Here is a 26,526-nt window from a genome sequence, read left to right as displayed (position 1 = left end):
CATTAAATTTATGAAATGTTTATAGTATTGTAGTATCAACAAGAAGAGAAGAAAGGAAAATGTTTAGGAACGATATCGTTTAGGAGAACAACTCTGCTACGATTTATCAGTTCCTAACTTTTATTTACATTGGAAACAGAAAATAGATTTCTATATACTTCATTCCGTTATTTGTCATCGTCAAGCGTTACCAATAGGAAATAATAGGATATCGTTCTATTCATAATCTGAAAATATATGTTCGCAGTCATTAAACCTAGAAACTAAAAAACGTAAGATTGACCCAAAGGTTTTTGACATTATTAAATAGTACAAGCATATCCAAATATACAAAAATTCACATATTACATATTAGTCGAAAACAAAATTAACTTTCGTAACATCCTAATATAATAATGAGATTGCACTACCTTGGCGAAGAGATCGACGGTAACCGCCATTAAATGACACGCTCTCAGGATCACGGATTTCTGCATCAGTATCATGAGCGTGAGCTTCCCAGGTTTAGTACTTATGTCCTCGTACCAGTTGTTGCAGTAAACTTCCTGGCGAAAAACGTCGCTCTTTCCAGAGCAGAATTACATGTATAAGGATCAGCAGACTCATCATTGTTATAGGTGATACAAACCTCGGAAGTGACTACATCTCCCGGCCAGGTGTACATGAATGTTTGAAGCACCTTCCCCGTAAGGTAAAGGGTTATTGCTACGGCTTTCTCAACTGCTATTGCAGCGTTGGCCTGTTACAGCGAAAACGTATTTGTTAATTAATTTTTATCCTCATTTAGTAACTTCTTTAAAACCATTCTACATCAATAAAAATTATAAAAAAATGTTAGTTCCCAGGATATTCAAGCAAGCATAGATTCATGGTCAATTATATGTGGACTGTATTTGGTCAACTATTAAAAGAAAGATATTTTAAGAATAGACCAAACAAGTTGAATTTTTTTTTGAAACATTAAATGGACTATCTCGAAAGTTAAAGTGTCAAAAATTTGTTCGTAAAAGTAGAGAAGAAATTTAAAAAGTCACTTTCTAGTACCCGATAACTTATACGTCTGTTGATTAAATTGAATTGATTACACAACATTTTTTGCGAGCTGTCTAGCAAGCAATCCCTCACTATCACTTCAAAAAAATTCAAATTGATTGAGCTAATTTTAAAAGAGTAATTCCCCCCCCCCCCCATTTTAGCGGACGACCATATATATTTATACACAATTGGGCTTTCTATCCCTATCTTTGATAATAGTTTTCATCCCTTCTGCCAATTGATGTTTCATTGCAACGCGATTACACTGACCTTAGTGACCTCGAATATCAACGCGCACATGCCCAGACAATTGGTCATCATGACAGAGAAAATGATAGGCCCGTAAATCTCCTCCATAATTTCTCGACACTTGATCAACGTGACGTGACGGTCGATACAGTTCCGCAAGACCTGCTCGGTGTTCTCGCCATTTCGTCGTTTCGGAAACTCCTCCAGCTCGACTGCCATCGCTCGGAACACGGAGCTCATGCGGAACGCGCACAGAGTGAAAAACGCGTCTACCCCGGAAGTTATGATACAAAACGAGTAACAGATGCTCACCTCGAGCAGGTAGTGCGCCACGAAAAACGCGGTTGAGTCGATCGGCAACGGATAAATTGCGGGAAACGGTGTCGACCTATTCGCGTGTCGAATTGTTAGACCTATCAGCGGTTTGGTCGAATATAAAAACGCGGTGCTGACCATACACACGTAGTGGTAGTATCCCAGACGGTAAAAGGGTAGCATGAAACGGAAAGCGGGCGAATCAGGGGGTTGCTGCATCGCAGTCTCCTGGAACAACGCTTCGAGTGTGTCAGCCACGTGTATCAGTTTTTCACGACAAATCACGAATCGGGAAGTCTAGAATAATAGTAATCGTTTAAAGAACGTGACGTTTATTTACCAAAATGGAAGCATGCCACAAAAGTTACGATTCTTGGTAAAACAGAAGTAAAATCGGTTGATTCTTGTGCAAAAAAATCTTAGTCCTAAAGTAAATCTTTAATTTTTGTTAAAACTTTTGTTCAAATTTCTACATTGATTTTATATGAACAATTCATATATGCTGAACACCAATTATGCAGTAGACTATTTCTGAAATTAAATACTAATTGTGCTACAATGTAATTTTTAATTTATAGGTATATAAATTAATTCATCAGTCTTATAAATCACATACAATCAGTTGTATTTCAATTTAACCTTGAACGTTCATGCTACGTATATCGCGTGTACATTAAATTAAAAAGAAATAATTTGTGGTCCTATCATTTTCATTCAATTCGATATAATGTTTTATTTTCAATCTGTGCACAAGAGCTTCAACCACGAGTGAATCGAATCTCGTCAACTTCCTTTTAACGGTCCCGAAAAAAAGAATTTAATCATTGATTGACTGACCTGGTATGACACGTATAGATGAAAATATTTGTGCGTTAAGTGGTCAACCCTCTCGGTGCTAACAAAAATATATCAAATTTTTCATAAATACCACAGATTAAACAACGTAGCTTTCGCCTGTACCGAATAAACATAGCGTGGAGATGAATCAGAGTCAGTGAATAAAAGCTATCAGTGCGCCGACAAACGTACCCTTATAGTCATGTTGACAATGCCGCTAAGCACGCTTAGACACGCAGTAATCGCACTGATCTCGGTGATGTGTAGCCGGAAAAAGTTGATCAAGGCGCAGAAATCTACACAGTAACCCAGTATCCAACAGAACGGCAAATACCTGCTGGCGATGCTCCGTTGATAAGGGTACAAGCCGCACATGAGAAGGCATCGTTTCACGAAGTTAACGTAGTCTTGGTACAACGGGAACTCCTTTGGCATCGTTCAAGTTCTCCGGACAATTTTATCGCAATCGATAAAGACCCCTCGGCGAACTTTTTTAAAATGGACCTATTTCGCGTAACCACCGTTATCTCCGTCGGTCTACGTCCTTGATTATCAGCGGACCGGTCGGGACTTGGCTAATCCTTTACCCTTCAATTTGGTTAAACTGCGCACAGGGTCGAATAATTCATTAGGCTGGATGCGATTTGCTGCTTTGTGGATTAGACGTTGCGGAGCATCAGCGAATGTGCACAAGGAACTTAAGCGATTTGAACTTCATTGGATTTTTATTAAACGGTTATCTGATGCTGCACTTTACCGGTAAATCGAGTGGATCGATCACGGCTCGGCTAATCCTTTACCCTTCAATTTTTTTAAACTGCTCGCATGGTCGAATAATTCATCAGGCTGGATGCGTCCTGTTGCTTTCTAAATTAGGCGTTGCAGAGCATTAGAAAACGTGCACAGGGAACTTAAACGATTTGAACTGCATGGGATTTTTATTAAACGACCATCCGATGCTGCACTTTACCGGTTAAACGGTTTGAACTTCATGAGATTTTCATTGAACAGCCGTCGGACGTTGCACTTTTTACGATTCTTCGTAGATAGGAAGAAGTTTCGCGTAATGTGCCTAGTTGGGGTCATCTGCAATGGTTCTCAGGAATCGGTGAATAGCTTGTGAGGAAAGCAACGTGCAGACAGTGCTTCAACCGTTTCTTTTGGCTGACTGGTTTTCCACGGGTATTGTGCACGCGACAGTGAGTAAATCAGTAAATGTTTCGTGAAAAATTATCAAAATTTGTACGAGACTAAAATGATTTTTACTGCTGCTATGAAAATGTAACTGAGCTAACTGACGCTGATGTAGAATATAAGGTGCTACCACTAAATAATTTCTGTACAAATAGAAGATTATCAATGGGTCAAGACAAGCTGTTGTTATTTATTATGGTAGAATAAAAGATTAAGTCTCTTTTGCTATGAATACCTATTATTGATTAATTTTGCAAATTGTATCCTCATTAGTTCTAACAAGCGTCAAGCCTCGAGCGTCGCTAACAGGAAGTAGTAAGATATCGTTCTAGTCATAACCTGGAAGCACACGTTTCTGAATATCAAGTCGCGGCGTATTAAAACGAAGCGTACAGACAAAAAGTTCGCAGAGTGATTACTGATTCCATTTTAAAGGCAATGCTGTTGTTATTTCTATTTGAACTTCTAATTGGTAGTTTTATCTATTATCGTGGCAAGTTTCACGACGATTCATCGCGTGGTTTTGGCAGCGTAAAAATTGTTAGCATGCTCTTGTTATTAAACAATGTTATAACTGGATTTCTTCATCACAGCATCGCATCGGTATACATTTCACTAATTGTTCTCGAGCTTTCAGCAGAACTTGATATTACAGTTCTTGGTCATTCAATATGAGACTTCCTTTTATTCTTGAAAACAAAACATATCATGTGGAAACAGCATTTTAGGTACATAAACACATTAGGTACTAATTAACGCATAAATTAAAGAACTGCAGCACTGTTTTGCAAGAAGTGTAACTAGATTGAATATCTACATGAGCATCAAAAAAGTGCATTTCAAAAGTAGTAATGTAAATTTTGTTAAAGAATCAGGCAAGTATTTGTTATTGATCATCCCGCAAACTTTTTGTCCATTCCTCGTACCGTCACAAGATTACTGTACCTTTACGAAGAGATCCAAGGTAACCTCAAGTATGTTGTACGCCCTTAGTACCATCAGCCTCTGCGATAATATCATGACACAAAGTTTTCCGTTTCGAGCATCCGAACGCTCGTACCAATTATTAAAGGAAATCTCGTCACGAAAAGCTTCGTTCTTCGGAAAAATATAATTTAAATATTAAATACGAGGAAAAGATTTGAGAAGATATGTAAGTCTTACACTTATTATTCAGCCGTCATTTTATCTTCGAGATAAGATAATAACATGCATTTTATATGTTTATTATTAGACTGCGAAGCTTTATGCAAAACAACAATTTTCTAAGTAGATTGTATTCAGTGTAAATTAAATCGAAAAGTATTTTTGTTTCTAATAATTTTACTAAATTGAGAAGAATGTAGAAACATTCATAAAATTTTCAAATCTCTTTGTATATATTTTCTCTGGTCATCTCATTATGCTATTTATTATACTTTAATGGTACGTTTTACGCACTGCTATACGTGATACAAACTTCATAAGTGATCATAGTTCCGGGCCAGACATAAACCACCGTCTGAATCACTTTCGATAAAAAATGGATGCATACAATGATAATTCTTCCGATCGGTATTTCCGCAACCTGCCATAGAGAAAACATTCATGAACAATAAAAACATCTTTTCTTAGTAGACTCGGCATCTATTAATTTTCATCATAAATGCGTAAAGTCTATACAGGGTGAACCGGAATTTATAGTACAACCGAGTAGAGATGAGCTTACATGAAAAAAATAATAAACAAATTACGATTATTTTTTTATCCGTATAACAGCTACAATCCATTTTAGACAAATATGAATAAGTAAAACACAAGATTGTGGACATATCAGAAAAAATTCAGAATTTTAAACTGTCAAACAGTTCATCGAAAGGCTAAATTTCGAAGTCTTCAAGTGAATGTTAGTAGGACTTTTATAATGCAAAAGAGTTTTAATCTTTGTTTTCGTTCCATGAATTAAATGACTTGGACAATATGAGAAGTTTTAGACATGCTATTCAGCACTTATCGAGTAAATATGACTGTACTCACCTGAAAAATCTCAAATATCATAGAGCACATGCCCAAAGCATTCGTCAAGGTAAACGACAGAATAACAGGTCCATAAACCTCTTGTATATCGTCCCGACACTGGATCAACGTAACATGCCTGTCGATACACATTCTTAAAAATAGTCTATGGGTTTCTATATCATTCGATCGCTTTGCCAATTCTTGCAGTTCGACAGCCATCGCCCGCAGCACTGAGCACACGCGAAACGTGCACATCGTAAAAAATGCATCCACCCCGCCGCTTATGAATGGAAACGAGAAAGCAATTATCGCCTCTGTCATGTAATGTATTGTGTAGCTAAAGGTCGACATGATCGGCCACGGGTAAGCTGACGGAACCACGAACGTAGGATGCCCGTTCCGAAATACAATTACTACCATCGGTTTGGTCACCTGCAGGAACATGACAGAGAAATTCAGGACGAATAGAGAGAATGACAATCGGTAACAGATTAACAAATGTTCGAAAGCAGCAGATCCCGATGGTTGCTTTATCACTGTCTCCTGATATAGTGTCTCCAGCATGTCGTATATTCGTCTTAGTTTTTCTCGACGAACGATGAATCGTGTCATCTGGAAGGAGACTGTGTAAAAACGCTTGTAGGATTCATGTTCATTTACAAAATATTGTGTTTGATGCCATCGAAATACAAGAATGAAGTTCAGACCTTTTGGACAGTTTAATTGTTTGTAATGGAATCGTAAACATTCCTATAGAATTAATAATTTTGAACCTAGCACTTTTGCTTAGTGACATACTTGTCTTTACTAAAATACACCACTGACTTCAGTAAGACATCTCAAACGGGATGTCCTTTTAACGTCTGAATTAAAACATCTTAGAAACGTCCATTTTAGATCTTAAGACGTTCAGACATGAAATGGACGTAAAATGGACGTGTTTAAGACGTCGCGTGCTATCCAGGTAGCAATACATCGACAATATTTCATTCTTTTAACTGTTTTACCATTTCAAATTGCAGCTACTCATTTTAACATAAATGCACGAATTCTATTTACTGCACTTTAGATATGATTATAGCTTGAAAAACGAAAACTAAAAAAAAATCTTTCATCGTCATTTGAAATTCTACTTACACTCTATTGTGAAATGTTTCAACCAATTTGATTACGTCAATTCAAACAAAGTTATGGTTCTACAAACTGTTCAATTACCCTTTATTTTAATCACATGAATTGACTAATCTATCGAGTACACCGATAGAAAATAGTTAAAGGTAGATTACTAGATCACACTAAATTTAGATTTTGATATTCTTTATACATTCAAAGGATTTGCTCTATCGATTTGTTGTTTCTTGTTTTCTTCAAAGAAAAGAACGTACCTTTACGCCTGCGTTCACAAGGGAACTAAGCACACTAAAAGTCGCGACGGCCGCACTGATCTCCGATATGTGTAGACGGAGAAAGTTCACCATGACACAGAGCACAAAGCCGTACCATAGTAGTAAAAAAATTGGCAGGTATATGACAATGCCACTCTGGTGTGGGTACAGTCCATAAAGCTTCAAGATACGTTTCACGAGATTAGTGTACTTTTCGTAGACTAGCATTTCCCGTGTCATCGTTGAAACTGTACAGAAATCCTGTCGATATCTGCGAAGTACAATTGGTAATTTTTTTCTGAAATGGACCTAATGCTTATGCAAGCGTAACGGCCAGTATATCCCTTGTCCTACGCGTGCGATTACGGATCGATCGATGGTCGTTCAACCACTTCATCACCCTTCAATTTCGTTGGATTGCTCCACAAAAAACGGACATGTTTAAGAATTTACTTCGCTCAAATTCGCTCGATTCTTTACGGGATTAGATGTTACAACCCGTTCGCGATTACGAATGATCGTCCACGGTAAATCTGTGCATAGGATTTTCAAAAAGGTTTGAAGTATACCTCGATACAGTTATTACGTAGTGTGGAAGAGGGGGATTTGTAGGAATTGTAACATGTGTAAACGTAGCTAGTAAAGAACTTAGAATGGTTAGAGACAAGTTCTGCACAGATAACGACAGATGTGGTGTTGTTACACTAGTGACAAAGATCGCAAAAATAAGCTGGATGTTATTGTGGAACGTTGAACCTGAAATCATTATTTATTAAATATGAAATTGTGAATAGTTAGTTTCTATTAATTAATACGGTGAAATGTTTGTTTGGATTTGCAACTCAAATCTCCATCGCACAAATGGACAATAGTGACCAACACGATCTGCGTCAAGATCTGCAACCGAAAAAGGAAACCAGAAATTGCACATAAACGATCACAATTGATCAAATGATACCTGCATAAACAGCTCTGCTGCCTGTAAGATCCACTTTATCGATGACTCTGTTCAGAAGATCGAAACCAGTCACACGTTTAAATATAAAAACTACAGGAATGAAAAACAAAATTCTTTCGACTAAGCAATTAATTGAGATAGAAAGTAATTTGCTCCCCATTCGTGGACATGCTTATCAAAGCGAAGGAAGCCACCGGCGCTAAGTTCTGTGTAATGATCTAGCGGATGATATGATGAACGATATATATTTTGGATCAAATATTATTTAATTGAAAATCATTTTTCCTAGCATGAATTGACTTATTTGTTCATGTTATTGAACGTGCTATATTTCTTCCAATAATTTCATCACTTTTTGGAAAAGGTTTCAGGATAATTTGCGATTTTAATTGGACAAAATATGATTTCCTAACATGCTGCAAAATAGTATCATGTTTCTAATTAAACGAAATTTATAACATTATTATAAAATAGAACAAAGCGTGCAATGCTAGCGTTAAATTTATAAAACATTTATAGTGTTGTCGTACTATCAACAAGAAGAGAAAAAAGGACCACGTTTAGGGACGGTTTCGTTTACGAGAACAAATCTACTACGATTTATCAGTTACTAACATTTACTTATATTGGAAATACAAAATAGATTTCTATATCATCCTTCCATTATTCGTCATCGTCAAGCGTTAGCAGTAAGAAATAGTAGGATATGGCTCTATTTATGATCTGAAAATATATGTTCGCAGTCATTAAATCTTGAATCTAAAAAACATTAGGTTGAGCCAAAGGTTCTTCGCACTGTTAAATAGTACGAACATATGCAAACATACAAATTCACGTTTTGCATACTAGTCAAAAACAAAATTAACTTTCGTGACAGACTAATATAAGAATGAGATTGCACTACCTTGGCGAAGAGATCGTCGCTAACTGCCATTAAACGGCATGCCTTCAGGATCATCGATTTCTGCATCAGTATCGTGAGCGTGAGTTTACCGGTTTTGACACTTGTGTCCTCGTACCAGTTGTTGCAGCAAACTTCCTGGCGAAAAACATCGCTCTTTCCGAGGAAGAGTTATATGTATAAGGATCGACAGTCTCATCACTATTACCGGTGATACAAACCTCGGACGTGACCACGCCACCCGACCAGGTGTACATGAAAGTTTGAAGCACCTTCCCAGTGAGGTACAGTATTACTGACGCGGCTTTCACAACCGGCATTGCAGCATTGACCTATTATTTTTTATACTTATTTATTAAATTTTTCAAAAACATTCTATATCGACGAAAATGATGAAAATTCCTGGGATATTCATGCAAGCATAGAGTCGTGGACAACTATGTATATGTGGACACGTTTTAAACGGAACAATTTTTCTAAAAGTGATCCAAACGAGTTGAATTCTTTTGAAGCTACATCGAATGTTCGATGTAAGTCGAAAAAATCACGAATTTTAACTTTCTTATCTATGCATATATCAAAAACACGATTAATTAATTTTTTAGGACTGAATAAGTTATATGCTTGCTGTTTAAATTGAAATGTTTACACGACATTTTTTATGAGTTGTCTAACAAACTAGCCTCCACTATCATTTCAGAAAAATTCAAATTGTTTAACCCAATTTTAGGAGGAACCCAGTTTTAGAGGATGACCACATATATTTGTTTACAACTAGGCTTTCTATCCCGAACATTGGCATTTGTTTTCACCCCTTTTGCCGGTTGATGTTTCATTGCAACGCGATTACACTGACCTTAGTGACCTCGAATATCAACGCGCACATGCCCAGACAATTGGTCATCATGACAGAGAAAATGATAGGCCCGTAAATCTCCTCCATAATTTCTCGACACTTGATCAACGTGACGTGACGGTCGATACAGTTCCGCAAGAACTGCTCGGTGTTCTCGCCATTTCGTCGTTTCGGAAATTCCTCCAGCTCGACTGCCATCGCTCGGAACACGGAGCTCATGCGGAACGCGCACAGAGTGAAAAACGCGTCTACCCCGGAAGTAATGATACAAAACGAGTAACAGATGCTCACCTCGAGCAGATAGTGCGCCACGAAAAACGCGGTTGAGTCGATCGGCAACGGAAAAATTGCGGGAAACGGTGTCGATCTATTCGCGTGTCGAATTGTCAGATCTATCAGCGGTTTGATCGAGTATAAAATCGCGGTGCTGACCATGCACACGTAGTGGTAGTATCCCAGACGGTAAAAGGGCAGCATGAACTGGAAAGCGGGTGAATCAGGGGGTTGCTGCATCGCAGTCTCCTGGAACAGTGCCTCGAGTGTGTCGGCCACCTGCATCAGTTTTTCACGACAAATCACGAATCGGGAACACTGGAATAATAGTAATCGTTTAAAGAACGTTATTTATTTGTCGAAATAGAAATGTGCCTTAAAAGTTACGATTCTTCGCAAAACAGACAGAAAATCGGTTGATCCTTGTGCAAAAAATACTTGGTCCTGGATCTCTGATTTTTATTAAAATTTTTGTTTAAATTCTTACATTGATTTCCTATCAACAGTTTGTATATACTGAACTTGATTTATAAAGTAGACTGTTTCTAAAAATCAAACGTTAATTGTGTTCCAATGTAATTTTCAATGCATGAATATATCTAAATTAATTCATCAGTCTTATGAATCAATCAGTTTAACCCTTAAACAATGATGCTAGTGTACATCGCAAGTTCACTAAATTAACAACAAATAATTTGACTGCGTATAAATTTGATTAAATGTTTCATTTTCAAGTGTTTTCACAAGTACTTTTAGCACAAGGGAATCGAATATCGTCAACTTTCTTTTAACGATCGAATAAAAACAAGTTTAAAAATGGATTTACTGTTCTGAGAAGACATGTACGGATTAAAATATTTGTGCATTAAGTAGTTAACTCTCTCGGTGCTGACTAAAATGAAAAAGTATTATAAGTCATATAAAGATCATGGTATATCGTAAAGATCATGGTTGCGTGAAAATGAGTCAGAGCTAGTGAACAGAAATTATCACTGCACCGACGAACGTACCCTTATAGTCATGTTGACAATGCCGCTAAGCACGCTTAGACACGCAGTGATCGCACTGATCTCGGTGATGTATAGCCGGAAAAAGTTGATCAAGGCGCAGAAATCTACACAGTAACCCAGTATCCAACAGAACGGCAAATACCTGCTGGCGATGCTCCGTTGATAAGGGTACAAGCCGCACATGAGAAGGCATCGTTTCACGAAGTTAACGTAGTCTTGGTACAACGGCAACTCCTTTGGCATTGTTCAAGTTGACCGAACAATTTTATCGCAATCGATGAAGACTCATCGACGAACTTTTTTAAAATGGACCTAATTCGCGTAACCATCGTTATCTCTGTCGGTCTACGTCCTTGATTACAAGCAGATCGATAGAAGCTTGGCTAATCCTTTACCCTTCAATTTGGTTAAACTGCTTACAGTCGAATAATTCATTAGTTGGATGCGTTTTACTGCTTTGTATAGATATCGCTGAGCATCAGGAAATGTGCACATCAAACTTAAACAATTTGAACTTTGTGGGATTTTTATTAAACGGCTATCTAATGCTGCACCTTATCGGTTAAACGATTTTAACTTTTTGTGATTTTTATTCAACAACCGTCGAATACCGCACTTTTAACGATTCTTCGTAGACAGAAAAAAGCTTCGCGTAATGTGCGTAGATGAGGTCATCTGCAATGGTTCTCGAGAATCGGTGAATAGCTTGTGAAGGTTGCAATGTGCAGGTATTGTTTCAACCATTTTATTTGGCTAACTCGTTTTCCACGGTAAATCCCCACTACGTAAGAGTGGATAAATTTTCAACCGAAAAGGATAAAAGTAAGACCCGTTTTTCAGATGATTCTGCCAATAAAATCGAAATGATAAACTCGTTCGAATATACAAACTACAGAAATACGAAAGAGAATTAACACCGTTAAGCAACTAATTAAGATAGGATGTAAACGACTAGCAGTAAGTTCTGTGTGATGATTCAGCGATGATATAATGAACAATATACATATACTTTGGATCAATCAATATTATTTCACTGAAAATCATTTTTCATACCATAAATTGATCTGTTTCTTCATATCTTTTGACATGCTATACATCCTCCAAAAATGTCATTGCTGTTTGCAAAGATTTGGCTTTTCGAGAATAGTTTGTGATTTTGATACAACAAGAGTTCTCTAACATGCTGGAAAATAGTGTCATGTTTCTAATTAATTGAAGTTTATAATATTATTATAAAATTAAACGAAATTTTCAATGTTATAATGATATAATATAATCATATTCAACCATTTTTCATATCATAAATTTACTTTTTGGAAAGAGTTTGAAGGTGACGAAAGTTTGTGATTTTTACGAGAAAAAAACAGTGTTCTCTATCATATCCGCTGAAATTTAAGAACATGTTTTAAATTAAACAACGTTTATAATGATGTCGTATTCACAACAAGAAGAGAAAAAGGAAGATTTTTAGGAATGGTTTCGTTTAAGAGAACAAATCTATTGTAATATATCAGCTCGTAACTTTTATTTACATTGGAAACAGACAACAAATCTCTATTCTTCTCTCCGTTATTCGTCATCGTCGAGCGTTACCATTAAGAAGTAGTAGGATATCGTTCTATTCATAATCTAAAAGTACACGTTTCCCAACATCAAGTCTCGGGAGACATTAAAAAGGCAAGCGTGGATAAAAAGATCATAGAAATCTTATCCTATCATCGGACCAAATTTTGCAACGATATAACTCGTGGTTCTTGCACGGTAAAAGTTTTAGCACGCCTTCAAATAAAAGCCTCTCCTTCAAAAATAAGCCTCTGCTTACTTTTTATCTACGCCTCGTAGTGCAACAAAATTGCTTTACCTTTGCGAAGAGGTCCAACGAAATCACTAACAAGCTGCATGACTTCAAGACCATTACTCTCTGCGATAGTATCGTGAGAGTGAGTTTTCCGGTTCTAATATCCGAACGCTCGTACCAGTTGTTATAGTAAACCTCGTGACGAAAAGCTTCGTTCTATGTAGTTCGAAGAAGAAGATGTTGCGTGTTAGGTACGCGGGAAAATAATGTCCGCGAATATTAAATTAACTCTGGCACACCTCATACAGACCTCGGATGTAATCATATCTCCAGGCCAGGCGTAGGTAAGCGTCTGGATCACCTTTCCAAAAAGATAGAGACCCGAAGCGCAGGCTTTCTCAATTGGTATTTCTTCGGCCTGCCACAGACAAAATATCCAATATTGTTTGCAGACGCAATTCACTTAAACGTGTCATTAAAGAAATCACAATTTCGTAGTTTGAGTGGCTGTTATTCGAAAATGTGTTTTAAGATATGGTTCTAAAAATCGTTAAGTGTATAGTTGTGAAAAAGATCCGCCTAAGAGTTAATTCTGCTGTCTCAGTGAACGTAATGACTAAAATCTCTTCTGCATTCACGATGATAATGAGAAATTCTAGAAAGACAAAAGACATTTAATAATATGTTATTAAATGTCTTTTGTCTTTCTATGTTATTAAAATAATATGTTACATTTAGTAATATTATATATATAATATGTTATTAAATGTCTTTTGTCTTTCTAGAATTTCTCATTATCATCGTGAATGCAGAAGAGATTTTAGTCATTACGCGTTCACTGAGACAGCAGAATTAACTCTTAGGCGGATCTTTTTCACAACTATACATTTGACGATTTTATTTTATATATATATTACTTTCAATCTATTAGAATTATTAATGAAGGAAAGAAACTTCTAAGCGACTCCTGTCTTTTGCTACGGATGCAGACAATTGTTATTTTGTATAAAGATTCGCAGATTGCCGACGACACGATTCTACTCACCCGAAAGGACTCGAATATGAGCATACACATGCCAAGTCCGTTCGTCATCGTAACCACCAGAACAACAGGTCCGTAAATCTCTTCTATAGCGTTCTGACACTCCATCAACGTAGCGTGCCTTTGGATGCACTTCCGCAAAACTCGTCCATGGGTTTCCATATCATTCGATCGCTTTGGCAATTCCTCCAGTTCGATGGCCATCGCCCGGAACACGGAGCATATGCGAAACGCGCACATAGTGAAGAACCCGTCCACCCCGGAAGTTATGATGGGGAACGAGAAAGAAACGAACACCTCGAGTACATAATGGGCCGCAAAACTTATGGTGGACTCGGCCGGCCACGGATATTTCGTGGGAAGCGGGCTCGAACGTTTTCCGTTGCGAAATGTTATCGTTATCAATGGTTTGGTCGTGTACAAGATTGCGGTGAAGAACAGACAGACGAATTGGTAGTATGCTAAACGATAACAGGGGAGAAGGTATTGAAAGACTGGCGAACCGGAGGTTTGTTGCATCGTTGTCTCCTCGAACATTCTTGCGAGTGTGTTGTATATTTCCACTAGCTTTTTGCGACAAAAGACGAATCGCAGGATCTGAAAAATTTAAGTCGATTGTGTAATGATAATTCTACGACACAATCCAACATTATCAAAACCGGGGATGATGGAGAGACTTCTTATGAATCTCTGTTGAACGCATCAGAATGTATGAAGGAGAAATGTTACTCTTTTATTCGAACATTAAAGTTGCTGAAATCGTATAGACTCTTTCACAGAAAAGCGAGAAATAAATTTTGAAAAATAAATGAAGAAAGAAGTTTTTTACGTTAGCTAGTTTTAGAACACGGTATGTTTATTGTTAATTTCGTAAAAGAAGAGGGGGATGTGCTGCTTGATTTTTACGATTTCAATTTATACAAATTGATTTCTACAATTATTTGTAAATCGAATGTATCAGATTTTAGAATAAAAAAAATTCTACCATTGGAAATAAAGGTTTGAAAAGTGGTTCCTACGATAATAATGTTGATAACGACGATAACATTGCACAAACATATAAAAATTCACTAGATTTTGCAAAATGTCAATATTGGTATCCCGCAAACTTTGGAGGGATTTGCTGTTTAATCCATCGAAAATCCGGACGACAGCAAATATTTTGTTAATTATATAAATTTAGAAAACGAACGTACCTTCACTGATATGTTGAAACAACTACTAAACAGGCTGCAACACACGGTGATCGCACTGATGTTCGCAATATGAAGACGAAGAAAGTTTACTAAGCCACAGGAAACAAGGCTGTACGACAGCAGCACTAAAATTGACAGGTATCTGACGCTGCTCTGCTGGTACGGGTACAGTCCATAAATCGTGAGAAGACGTTTCACAAGATTAGTATACTTTCCGTAGACTAGCATTTCCTTCGACATCGTTGAAGACGATCGAAAATCTTATCGGTATCGATGTAGAACCACCTGCGATCTTTTCTAAAATGGGTCTAATGCTTGTCCGGCCATAAGGATGGGTACCTCCCTCGGTCTAGGACCGCAATTACCGGTCGATCGATCATCGTTCAACCAGCTCTTCACCCTTCAACTTCGTCGAATTGCCCGAAGAAAATCAGAGACGTTGAAGAATTCATCGCACTCGGCATGCTCGGCTCCTTCTTAAATTAGACGTTGCAAGACGTTCGCGACGTTTAAGAGGATCTTGGACAGTAAATCGGCTCATAAGATTTTCAACAAGCAGGTGGATATCTTGTTAAAGATATTGCACGGTACCGAACAAGCAATTTATGGAAACGTACTGAGTCGTGAATAGTGAAGAAGTTAGAAGAGCTGAAGGACAGTTCTGTATAGGAGATGGCAAGTGTTACGTTAGTGTTCTAGTGACTAAAATTGTGAAACATAACGAAAATTATGGGAATGAGGATTTCATGTAGTACCTATTTATGTTAGACAGTATTGCATGTGAAACGATGCGATTTTTTACATTTATTCTTCAAGAGAATGCGAAAGATTGATTTTTCGTTCACTCTAAACATAATAATGTCTGTGCTAGAAAAAACTTAGTACGACATGATAAGGTGTTAAGAATGTTAAAGGTCTCCGTCTTGATGTTTTCTTACAGTGCTTTATTTGCATTTATTTATTAATAACTACTGTGTGATACGTTCCGACACATTATACATTATTTCTTTCACATGAAGTGATTTACAAATAACACCATTTCTAGGAAAGAAAACCGTGTCCACCTTGAGACTAAGCATTGGCAAGAATGTTCATTGCTTTCAGAGTTACAATATTTCGAGTCAATACGTTTAGTAATAATAAATAAAAGAAATTAAGATTACTTTAGCGCAACGCTACGAAAGCAGACAGATATGATAGCATTTTCTTATTTTTTTTTTTTTACATAGAAATACGCGTACAGAGTATCTCGTAATATAAAGTAACGAGGATATCTTTTATTCGCCTGAGAAACCCAACTTGTATTGCACTTATGTAGTCGTAACATACTTAAATCTTAAAGCAACTTTTCGTATGTCAGTCTTTGTAATTCCGTCTGGCCACGTACTTTTCTTTTCATATTGGATTTGTCTCTTTCAGAATAAAAGTCTGATTCATTTCGCGGATTTTCGTACTTCGAATTTCATGATTGTTCGAATAATTGCCACGAGATACACTGCATCACTACAAATATACAGACACACACTGTGTACCACATATTCGTCGTGGATAGTTTTTCACTCTTAAATACGTATGTATATTATATACATAGGCACTAACATGACAAATTATTGCTAAATTAACCGTAAAAATTCAATGTCTTCATTTACAATATTCGCATTTTGTCGATTAACATTAAGGAAGATAATGGTAACAAAAGAGAAATCAGACGCACTAATAACAAATTATGATGCAACTCAGTGTCTCGCAAATGTTGCTAATTTGAATAGTCGACTTATTAATCTCCAAGCATATTAAAAAAAATTCGCATTCTATTCTTATATCAATTTTTCGACGTCACCTCTAGCGATGTTACAGCTAAAATCAGATTTACATATTTCATTTGATGCGTTAAAAAACGGAAACACGATCGATGTTGACTCTTTAAAGCTAGAGGAAGAAAAGGAAGAAAAGGATATCTGCTTTTCAATGTTTCATCATTCGGTGAATGTGTACTTTTCTTATATCTTTAACGATCTGTTATGGCAGTTATTATCATTTATGATATGCCTGCACTACTTCAACTATATTACATCACCCCCAAAGTTCGACTATGAAGAAGAAAACATTTTTGTTATCTTTACCTTTAAAAAACTTCTCGTATATCATGAGAACATATTTTGAAAGACGACTTTTCCAAAGGATTGTTTAAATATGTTTCTCGTCTCTTAACATTGTATAAGTAGTTTTACAAGTGCATTTACATCAGTTACAAGCAAATTAATAGTCTATATTACACAGAGAAATGTGCAGACTTTAAACTTCACAGTTCATTCTTATTCTTGAGATACAATGTATCTACATTTTGACGATTCACCTTCCTATTAGTCGAATACCATTTCACTGAAAGTATTAAGTAAAACGTCTAAAATATATAAAATCAAACAATTCACAGAACGCAAAAGACAACACGAGAAATTTATTACAAGAAAGAGAATGTTCGACTTAAGTACCGATTTATGTCTCTTGACCATCCCACTTTGTCAAATCTTAGGACGTAGTATATATTAAAATATTCCTTCCCATTCTGAAACTATTACAAAACTATGAAGAAATTACTAAAATTATACACTGCGACTTCTGAGCGAGCAGGCAAGGTGAAGGAAAAACTAAACGGGCATGGATACTTCCTTTCTCATGATTTTCCTAACACTCTAGATCAGAGCTGGGCAGCTGACTACTCTTATTTTTACTGGAGACCCACACTTTTTCCTAATTATCTATATAGTAAGATGGGTCTGTCCTGCTAATTAAGCTGCAAATCTCTATGCATATTTCCATTTTTACACATAATATTATGAAAATAAATGCATGAAGATGTGCAGTCTATTAATGACTGCATTACTTTCTGATGTTTGCACACTCTTATCATACAGTTATAACCCAAAGTAGTAGCCTGTATAAATTTGATATCGTGGGCTACCTGCATGAGCCATTTCGCGAACGTGGCTTATATTATAGAGCCAAACTATGAGAAAAATTGAGCAATTGCTTATAAGCAATTAGTTGACCCAACTTTGATCTACATAAGTTATTAGTCAATCATTTATGGCTAGATCACTTCTGCAATAATCGTCTCTTTTACAAATTTTAAGAGAACATATACTTCCCATAGGGACCAATTAGTTTTTTTAGTACAAATTCTTGTGAAACAAGAGAAAAAAGAACAGAGTGAAGAGAAAGGAAGGAAGAGAAAGAAAAGAATATACAAAGTCAATTAGGCCTCCTGCATCTTGATACTAAATTCAATAATAAATAATTAATATATTATAGGAAAAATTGTATATATCACTTTCCTAAAATGGCAAATAGTTTGCAAACGGAGTAAATGAGTATAACGGTTACGAACAAATTAGGATGTTTATATATGGCACAAACAAAATAACTATAGTCCATGATCGTACTATAAATGGAAAAATGAGTACTGTTCTTTGATTACTGTTCCATATCAAATTCTATGGAGTACCAATACTATTTCATCAGAATTTGTTTTCCCCTGTGAATGATTGATTCTTTTCAAGTGCATCTAATGCATATGAATGTCATGATGTGATAAATATAAGTGTAATGCACAATGTCAAAGAATTGCAGAAGTAATATAGTATATATATCATAACATTCCTTTCTACTTTATTATTTTTAATCTACAATAATGCTTTCAAAAGAGCAACAGAGAGAATCTTTCTTACTGAACAATTCTCAAAGTTGAAGGTGATTACGAACTGATTTCGCTAGTAAACTTTCTTAAAAGCATTATTGTACATATATTCTAGCACCTTATTTGAATTAGAAAGCTTTCATAATGATGTACAGTATTTTCCCCTTGCGATTTGAGATGATGACTCTCTTCTACAAGCATTCGCAAAATATTGGGAAGCTATCGCTTTTCACTCGTCATCGCTACCCTTTCTTTTATGAAGATCGGAAGCAACTTGTAAATAAAAGAAATATTATGGCGAAACAATGTAGGTTTCCCTCTGTAGCCTCACGCACAGTCATATTAGTATTCATATTTACTACTTTTTCCCTTTCTATTTCCAGCATCGTGAGTCGTCAGCCAATGAAAGCAAAGAAAAAATAACATCCACTGCTCTCGGAAGTCTCACCGTGGGTCTCGAATAGGATACTACAGAGGAAAAGCTGTCTTCAACCGCGTCACTTGAAGCGAGGGACATAATTGCACGGAGTTAGTACTGTTTTTCTTCACTACTGCTTTCTTTACGAAATATTTCAAACGTGCACGAATATATTTCTATAGAAGCAAAATTAGTCTTCCTGTAACCAAACGTAACAACTTCCTTTTTATAAAATTACTAACACTATAACAAATTCTTTACTCATTTAAAGATTTTTTGTTTTGTTTTTTGTTTTGATTCTATTAAGTGAAGTAGCAATAGTATGTTGACGCATACTTAATAATGAATTTATATAAATATGGAACACTGATTATACAATTGGTATATAATTCATTGTAAAAAATAAGTTTCTAAACATTACTGTCTCTCAGATTATGAAATCCTTGGCTTTCTTTACCGTCATGTAAAATGTTCTGGTTTCTTTGGCAACTCCACAGCAAGAGGAATAACACCTGCAATTACTAATTTAAAATCAGAATCAACTTGTTTTAAAAAAATGAATACGGTTCAAACAAGTTTCCTTTCTTCGCATGTTTTATATAAAATAATATTAATACTGAAATATGATATTGAAATCGGGGAAAATGTACCTGTTTGCTGTCGCAACGAAGGTACAATGAAGTTCTTCATTGTAATACACAATTTTTATTTCGTGAAGCTAAACCAGCTCTAGATAAATCACGCTCTATTTCGTCATCATCCTCTATACTGTAACAAAACAGGAATTAAAATAAATCTCTTCATTTAAGGTAAAAATAGTTTGTCTAATGACCAATAGATTTTATTTTCGGCATTATCGATAATAGAAAAGTGAAGAGATATTTATATCCTTGAAGTAGAAGAAATCGATATTCTACTATCCACATGAGCATTATAAAATAATATATACTTACGCTCTTTCTTGCGTATCGAGATGATGAACTAACTCATCTCTTTTGTTTACGATAGACACTAATTCCTCTAGAAGTAAATTTTCACGCATTTTTTGTTCGGATGTCTTTCTGGAATCTTCTACCGCAAGAATACTTCTTAGTTCACGATTTAGAAGTTTGAATCGACGTTCTAAATCATCTTCTTTCTCTCTGAAGTAATGAAAATTGCAACACCAAATTAACTCATGTTACTAAAACATTATCAGTGAAACGGATAAAATTATAACAACTTACAATATATTCAGTTGCATTTGTCTTCTTAGAAGCGCATTCTTTTTATTGACAAGAGTAAACCACAGAGACATCAGTCTTTCAGTTTCTTCTTCATTGTCACTTTCCATGGCAGCACGAAGCTGTTTTTCAAGTTTGCCTGCTTGAATATCTATTTGAGTTTGTTCGCGTTCTAACGCTTCTAATTCATTTTGTATGTACGATGTCATGTCTTTCCCCAACTATATTCACAAAATTATTATAATTACCATATTCAATTCAGAATTCTTATTTTGATAAATAAATGTAACACGTACTCCTCTTAGCGTATATGATGTACCATCAGGACTAGTTTTGTCTGGTGAAATTCTCTCTATTATTTTCGAAAATGAGTACAGAGGAGAACCAGTTTTCTTGTCGCCATCAATTACATTTGGAGTTCCCAGGATATTTCCATTGTACTCAGACTAAAATGTTTAATAATAAGCAATTAATATAAACGCTCCAATTTACAAAAATCGCATTTCAATATTTGTATTTATATATAGTTTTATATATATTTATATATAGATCTTACAGAAATGATTAGATGTTTCGCACTCACTTTTGTACTAAATCTATCGCTAGGAGTAGATGGTGTGATGCTTCGTCTAGGACTGTTATTTTGATCATCTATCGATCGTCTGTCACTGTTATTGTCATCGATCATTTGATTCGATGATACATTAACATCCATTTTCACTTCTGCTATCAAGCGTCTTGCTCTCTCGCGTAATTGCTGTTGCCTTTCGTCGTCATTTTGACTCTAAAAATTATAAAGTACCATTTTCTTCAGGCGCACATGCTAATGCAAACAATATAAAATAATAAATATTTCGTGAAGATACACTCATGTGTACATTCATTTTATACAGAAAATATAAAATTGAGAAAATAAAACCTCGATAGGACTAGCGGCGGCAGAAACAAGACCAGCTGATTTTGTCTGATTCCTGGCCTGTTCTAACAGTTGTCTTGCACGTTCTCTTAATTCATCATGCCGACTGACTAATGGCTAATATTAAAAAATGGCAAATTAGTTGCAAGCAATAAATAACTTAAAAAGTGTACAAAGACTAATTACATGTTGAGAACGTTGCTCTCTGTGAGGTGATGATACACTCTGATATTCAGTAATATCACGACTTCCCTTGTCAGTTGCATCCTATAAAAAGATGCGTTTACTACAATTATTTCAATATTACTTGCTATATTAAAATTCACAGAAGAAATCAATCATCTTTTTTAAGTTTTATATAGGATAAGAATATCAAATATCCATAAATAAGTGATTCAAGACTCGATGTAAAAAAAATGAATAAAGAAATCAAATACAATAGTGCCCAGAAAAAGCAACAATACAATTACAATTACAAGTTACAATTACTAACATGCATATTAAATAGAAGAAACATAACAAAGCTGGAAAATTAGTAAATTGTATGAAAAGAACAACGTTAAAATTTAAAAATAATATGAATGAGTTCATACAATATCCTGTATATTAGTAATTGATAATATATAAGGTTGTTAGCACATGTAATGATTTATATTAGATTGACTATTCACAAATAAGTATGTTTTCTTATATTTCTTCTACCACATACAAATTAGTGTGAATTCTAATCATTTACACCGTGTATTTCACAATGTGTTGATGCATCATGTGCACATGCAAATGAATATAATAACATATAATGCTTATAATGATGTTGCAGACGGGCATAAAGAGTACTGCACATAGAAATAGTCGCATAAAATAAAGATATATCAAGTACCTAGTAAAAAAATTTTCATATTTCATAAATGTGCAAAAAGAGGCATTTAATTAAAGTAATGTTGAAAATTGTAAGCACTAATATTATAAAGTTATATCAGTTAATTTAAATTAGATAAATTAAATAAAAATTAAGTAATGTGTTAATGGAATAAAATATTTTTGCGCAATTTAGATATACTGACATCTCGAACAGGTGATTGCAATTTGTTAACTGAAACTGACTGAGACCACTTCTCGTCGACTATCTGCATATTTTCCTCTTCCTCGTCCGATCCGAACGGATCTGTTAATTGTCGACGAGTCATTAAGATAGGACGATGCTGTACTTGTGGTACTCTTGGAGGTGATTTGTTCTGCAGTGAATTTAGTTCAATGGTTTGTATTACCATTTTGTACAATAATTTACAATGACATATAATAATACAGATAAATGATTTCACATTGATGATAGACACATATATAGCTTGTAAGTGGACATACACACATACCTTTTCTTTAGATAAATATTTTTCTTTAGTTGGTGACAACACTTTCTCTAGAATACTCTTCGAACTAGCTAATATGATGTCTTTAACATCTTTAACACTAGACGGTGATTTATCTTTATTGCATTGATCATAATCCTGGTTCTCAGTATTCAGACTCAAATGTAATCTATTTTTTAATGAATCAATGTTAGCATCCTCCTTTTTGTTATCAAATGGATTCGACCTGTGAAACAATTAAATTTGTAATTTTACAGGACCAACTAAAATTGAAACAAAAATTATAATCCACATACCGTCTAATGTTGTCTATTTTATTGCTTTTATGTTCCATTTGATCCTTCTTATGTAAATTGATTATTTCTTGACTAAATAATTGTACACTCACATCCGAATTATTGTCTGTATTAAATCTACCAATCATGTAAGAAGATTCATCTGTAGTTTTACCTATCTGATGTACCTACAGTCATGAAATAAATTCCTCAATAAGAATATGATGTATAAAAGAAATAAATAAAATTATATTTTATACATGTATTCTTAAATCGAAGTATATCGTTCTGAAATATAGAACTGAATGTAAATATATGTATCGTAAGTAAATAAAACATTTAATATATGGTACACAAGTATATGTTATATTATATGTTCGATAAAAAGATTTATTGTCATTGTTTACCTCTAACTCATGACCAGTGAAATGTGCTCTCAGCTGATATAAATATGTCATCACAGCTAACTTGTCAGGTACAGTTAATATATCCATATCTGCTGGTTCTATAACTCTAGGTATACCAAGGGCTTCACCGGCATCAAATGCTTTCTTACAGTTACCTTTTACATCATGTGGTAATAATGACACTATGTCTCTGCAATGTTTTATTTAAGAGAAACGAATGAATATAGGTCAACAATTTATAAATAGAACAAATAAATAAGATATTTGACATACTGCCAAAGTATTAATTGTAACTGTAGTGTACATTTGTTTTCTCTAAGAAATACATAAATCTCTGTTATAAATCATAAAATTTAATATAATATTGCTTTAGCTTTACATACATAAGATCCGGTCTAAAATGATGTATGATTGCACAAAATGCCATTCCATTTCTCCAAGATGTTGTAAGATTAGTAACTTTCACACCAGAATAATCTTTAGTTACATCCTTACACCACTCCAATAAATCCTGGCCTGGTGTAATCTCTTTTAATCTAGGAATAGTAATATCGTTCCTTGTTAATTCTAATGGTTGTAATGGTAATCTCAGTGTAATGTGTTCAATGTTTTTACTACAAATAAATGACATATTTGTTAGAAAATGTAGTGAAAATTTTCGATGTATTAATGTTAATGTTACATGTATATCCCACATGATTGAACATATATGATTTTTAACATACTCATTTTCAACTGCAACACTGTCTTTTATTGATGATTTCTCTTTAAAAGAATCGACAATGCCTGTTAGACTAATATCACGAATGAAATGATCATTATCATTTACAGGTGTAGTATTGTCCTTTGATAAACTTGCCACTGTTAAATGAACAATAGTATTATTATATTAGCCTTCATATTTGTGAACATACATTTACTGCAGCCTTACCACTTATTGGAGTGCTAGGTAGTTCACTTTCAGTAAGACTACTTGTCATTAAATCAAGTTGTGCAGAAATATCTAGAATTTCATCAAGATTTTTCACGGATACTTCTTCAACATCCTCAGGTATATCCTCATTATCAAAATCATCTAGAGGTGCTATATCACTATTATTGTTAACTGACATTAAACTAGCCATACTCTGCATATCCTCATCTCTGATAACAAAATAATAATATTAGGTGTAATATTTATATATACTTATTGATTCTAAGTAAAATTTGCAATTTTAAGATTATCTTACGTTGCTTTGCCTTCTCTTAAGAAGACACAAGATAAAGTACATTCTAAAGAAGCACTAACAATTTTTTTCGATGTTGGCTTTAAATCTAATTTAAGTTGTTGTTGACTAGATTCTAAAGTTGCATACTTTTTCATATTTATATTTGTGGCAGCCACATGCCGCCTTTTACCAGTGGGAGAAACCTATCACATATAATGCCAATGTAAGTATTTCTCAAGTACCTCCTATAACTAAAATCTCTTATAAATCCTGTCTCTTACATCCTCAATTACAAATGTCCAATCTTTATCTTCTAACTCATGAGTTCTTGGATCTTTGAACAAAGTTACAGAAACTGAGTGATTGTCCGGAACAGCCCAACTAATTACACCTTTTAGTGGATCACTTAAATTAGGTTCCCAATCTAAAGGTTCTGAAGTAACTCTCCTACTACGTCTCGTCCATACAACGCTTAGCTTATTTGGTTTCCTAAATGCAAAAAAGTGGAGAAATTACATAGGTAAATACACAACATAAAAATTATTTTACAACCGATATATAAACATTATACTATTATAACACTAGCAAATAAACTTGATTGTTGTAAAATAACTAATAAAAAAAGTAGACATACAGACTTCTAAATATAATTATATTGAATGATAATAATAAAACAATATACAGGATGTCACAAATATTATGGTATAAATGAGTCCTCAAATTAGAAAATGTTATTTTCTTTGTTCAACTTATGTTTGCATGTGAAATTACCATTCAAACGATTGTATAATTTTTGAGAAATCTAGTATGTAAATATATTAGTAGTGTCTTTTGTATTATTGAAAGTATACAGATTTTGGAAATAATTTTTTATCTATGCTATGGCCATACGTCTCTTGTTGTTCTACTATAAATAAATAAGTTGATATTGAATTTTGTACATATAATAAATGGTTGTTTTATATTATTATGACACTTCCATTTTGTAAAAAATGAAAAAAGAAACTGCTAAGTAAACACATACCATTTTGTTGTTGTTACTAAAGTGACTTCATGATATGATACAGTGAACTGAAACTTTGCAGCCCTCTTGTTTACCCGCTGCAGTCGTTTCCAAACAGAACTCATTTTTTATTGAGCCGTAGTTTCCCGAAGAAGTGTGAAATGGTGTTTAGCTTAGAATTACTTGTAGACGCGTGTAATGTTATGCAACATTTTGTATAGAAATTACGAACACTAGGAGATCAGCTGTTTACGTCGAGGGTAATACAGACACTTCTTTTTATCGTACACAGTTTCAGAACTAGAAGTCCAAGGTCCTTCAATCATTCATGCATCTGACATTTCTGGCTGCACCAATACATATAATGAAAGCAAGATCTGTCTTTTTATAGAAACGTTGACTTTCCTTTTATTGATACTATGTCACATGTATCATTATCATTTTTCTGTTTGCAGTGTCACCTACACAAAATACACCATCTCTGATATCACACCGAAAGTACGACGGCCACGAGATCAAAAAGTTTTCCAATGAACTCGAACTCGTACCGTGACGAAACCTTTTCTAGTTATTGATCTTGTATCACATGATTGTATGGTAGGAAACTCGCTTCCAGTTATTGTCACTGAGCTTGATAAACAGTGCATGCGTACTTTTACATTTCTATATGTATATGTATGTGCATTTTAAAGTTCTATAATGCACTTGTACTTTTTGTAGGAATTTAAATGAAATCAATTAATATATAAAATATAATCAAAATGAGTTACAAACTTTGAATTCTTGTGCTTTATGTCATAAATGTCTTATATAAAGAACCATGAACTTTTTAAATAATTGAGATTTGAAATTATAATTAAATTATACCATAATGATCTAGAAACAACATGTATTTATTTAAACCTACTTCTATTTTTACAAATAGAATTTATTTAGATAAATGACGCGAGAAATTGCATTCCCAT

General features: G+C 34.7%; 3 protein-coding genes and 1 long non-coding RNA gene across 12 annotated transcripts; 1 reads left to right on the top strand and 3 right to left on the bottom strand.

Moving 5' to 3' along the window:
• Positions 1–102: 102 nt before the first annotated feature.
• LOC117229614 (uncharacterized) lies at positions 103–15,501 on the bottom strand. Its single transcript, XM_076519469.1, has 16 exons — positions 15,048–15,501; positions 13,855–14,448; positions 13,120–13,227; positions 12,873–13,025; positions 12,583–12,640; positions 7,583–7,769; positions 7,014–7,284; positions 5,647–6,240; positions 5,090–5,197; positions 4,576–4,728; positions 3,938–3,969; positions 2,629–2,872; positions 1,306–1,896; positions 629–739; positions 411–563; positions 103–227 (listed from the first exon to the last, which is right to left on the bottom strand). The coding sequence occupies exons 1-16, from the start codon at positions 15,285–15,287 to the stop codon at positions 168–170; spliced, it is 3,657 nt and encodes a 1,218-aa protein (XP_076375584.1). The 5' UTR covers positions 15,288–15,501; the 3' UTR covers positions 103–167.
• On the bottom strand, positions 8,571–11,332 carry LOC117229617 (odorant receptor 82a). Of its 4 annotated transcripts, none has more exons than XM_076520068.1 (5): positions 11,012–11,332; positions 10,161–10,319; positions 9,094–9,204; positions 8,876–9,010; positions 8,571–8,694 (listed from the first exon to the last, which is right to left on the bottom strand). In XM_076520068.1, the coding sequence occupies exons 1-5, from the start codon at positions 11,252–11,254 to the stop codon at positions 8,635–8,637; spliced, it is 708 nt and encodes a 235-aa protein (XP_076376183.1). In that variant the 5' UTR covers positions 11,255–11,332; the 3' UTR covers positions 8,571–8,634. The 4 variants fall into 4 exon arrangements, with proteins under 4 accessions (XP_076376183.1, XP_033342090.2, XP_076376181.1 ...); XM_033486199.2 differs by having other exon boundaries at positions 8,876–9,028; positions 9,729–10,319; positions 11,012–11,331; XM_076520066.1 differs by having other exon boundaries at positions 9,729–10,319; positions 11,012–11,331.
• A 469-nt stretch (positions 15,502–15,970) lies between the features above and the next one.
• On the bottom strand, positions 15,971–26,148 carry Ehbp1 (Eps15 homology domain containing protein-binding protein 1). Of its 6 annotated transcripts, XM_033485886.2 has the most exons (18): positions 25,583–26,146; positions 24,840–25,047; positions 24,580–24,761; positions 24,282–24,493; positions 24,076–24,211; positions 23,734–23,964; positions 23,351–23,540; positions 22,965–23,131; positions 22,672–22,894; positions 22,366–22,536; positions 21,488–21,568; positions 21,305–21,418; positions 20,969–21,169; positions 20,682–20,831; positions 20,389–20,606; positions 20,116–20,304; positions 19,813–19,930; positions 15,971–19,674 (listed from the first exon to the last, which is right to left on the bottom strand). In XM_033485886.2, the coding sequence occupies exons 1-17, from the start codon at positions 25,684–25,686 to the stop codon at positions 19,849–19,851; spliced, it is 2,859 nt and encodes a 952-aa protein (XP_033341777.1). In that variant the 5' UTR covers positions 25,687–26,146; the 3' UTR covers positions 15,971–19,674; positions 19,813–19,848. The 6 variants fall into 6 exon arrangements, with proteins under 6 accessions (XP_033341777.1, XP_076376166.1, XP_076376165.1 ...); XM_076520051.1 differs by having other exon boundaries at positions 15,971–19,683; positions 22,366–22,894; positions 25,583–26,148; XM_076520050.1 differs by having other exon boundaries at positions 22,366–22,894; positions 25,583–26,148.
• Positions 19,138–23,163, top strand: LOC143259141 (uncharacterized). The gene is made up of 3 exons (XR_013032946.1): positions 19,138–19,272; positions 22,122–22,251; positions 22,356–23,163. It is a non-coding gene; the product is annotated as an uncharacterized LOC143259141 (long non-coding RNA).
• Positions 26,149–26,526: the final 378 nt, after the last annotated feature.

This window comes from Megalopta genalis, chromosome 3 (assembly GCF_051020955.1).
Source record: "Megalopta genalis isolate 19385.01 chromosome 3, iyMegGena1_principal, whole genome shotgun sequence".
In the NCBI taxonomy this organism is placed as follows: Eukaryota; Metazoa; Arthropoda; class Insecta; order Hymenoptera; family Halictidae; genus Megalopta; species Megalopta genalis.
This window is presented reverse-complemented; position numbering and strand designations above follow the sequence as displayed.

Coding starts and splice junctions, on each gene's coding strand:
- LOC117229617 (XM_033486199.2), bottom strand. CDS start 11,254: ATGCCAAAGGAGTTGCCGTTGTACCAAGACTACGTTAACTTCGTGAAA. Junction 9,029..9,093: donor GTGGCGTGGTCACGTCCGAG/GTTTGTATCACC, acceptor TTCCTCGGAAAG/AGCGATGTTTTTCGCCAGGA. Junction 8,695..8,875: donor GCGACGATCTCTTCGCCAAG/GTAGTGCAATCT, acceptor ATATATTTTCAG/ATCATAAATAGAGCCATATC.
- Ehbp1 (XM_076520051.1), bottom strand. CDS start 25,686: ATGAGTTCTGTTTGGAAACGACTGCAGCGGGTAAACAAGAGGGCTGCA. Junction 23,132..23,350: donor TCACTGGTCATGAGTTAGAG/GTAAACAATGAC, acceptor TCATGACTGTAG/GTACATCAGATAGGTAAAAC. Junction 22,895..22,964: donor AAAATAGACAACATTAGACG/GTATGTGGATTA, acceptor ATTGTTTCACAG/GTCGAATCCATTTGATAACA.
- LOC117229614 (XM_076519469.1), bottom strand. CDS start 15,287: ATGTCGAAGGAAATGCTAGTCTACGGAAAGTATACTAATCTTGTGAAA. Junction 13,228..13,854: donor TCATATTCGAGTCCTTTCGG/GTGAGTAGAATC, acceptor TGTCTGTGGCAG/GCCGAAGAAATACCAATTGA. Junction 3,970..4,575: donor CCTTGGATCTCTTCGTAAAG/GTACAGTAATCT, acceptor GTGTGCTTCCAG/GTTATGACTAGAACGATATC.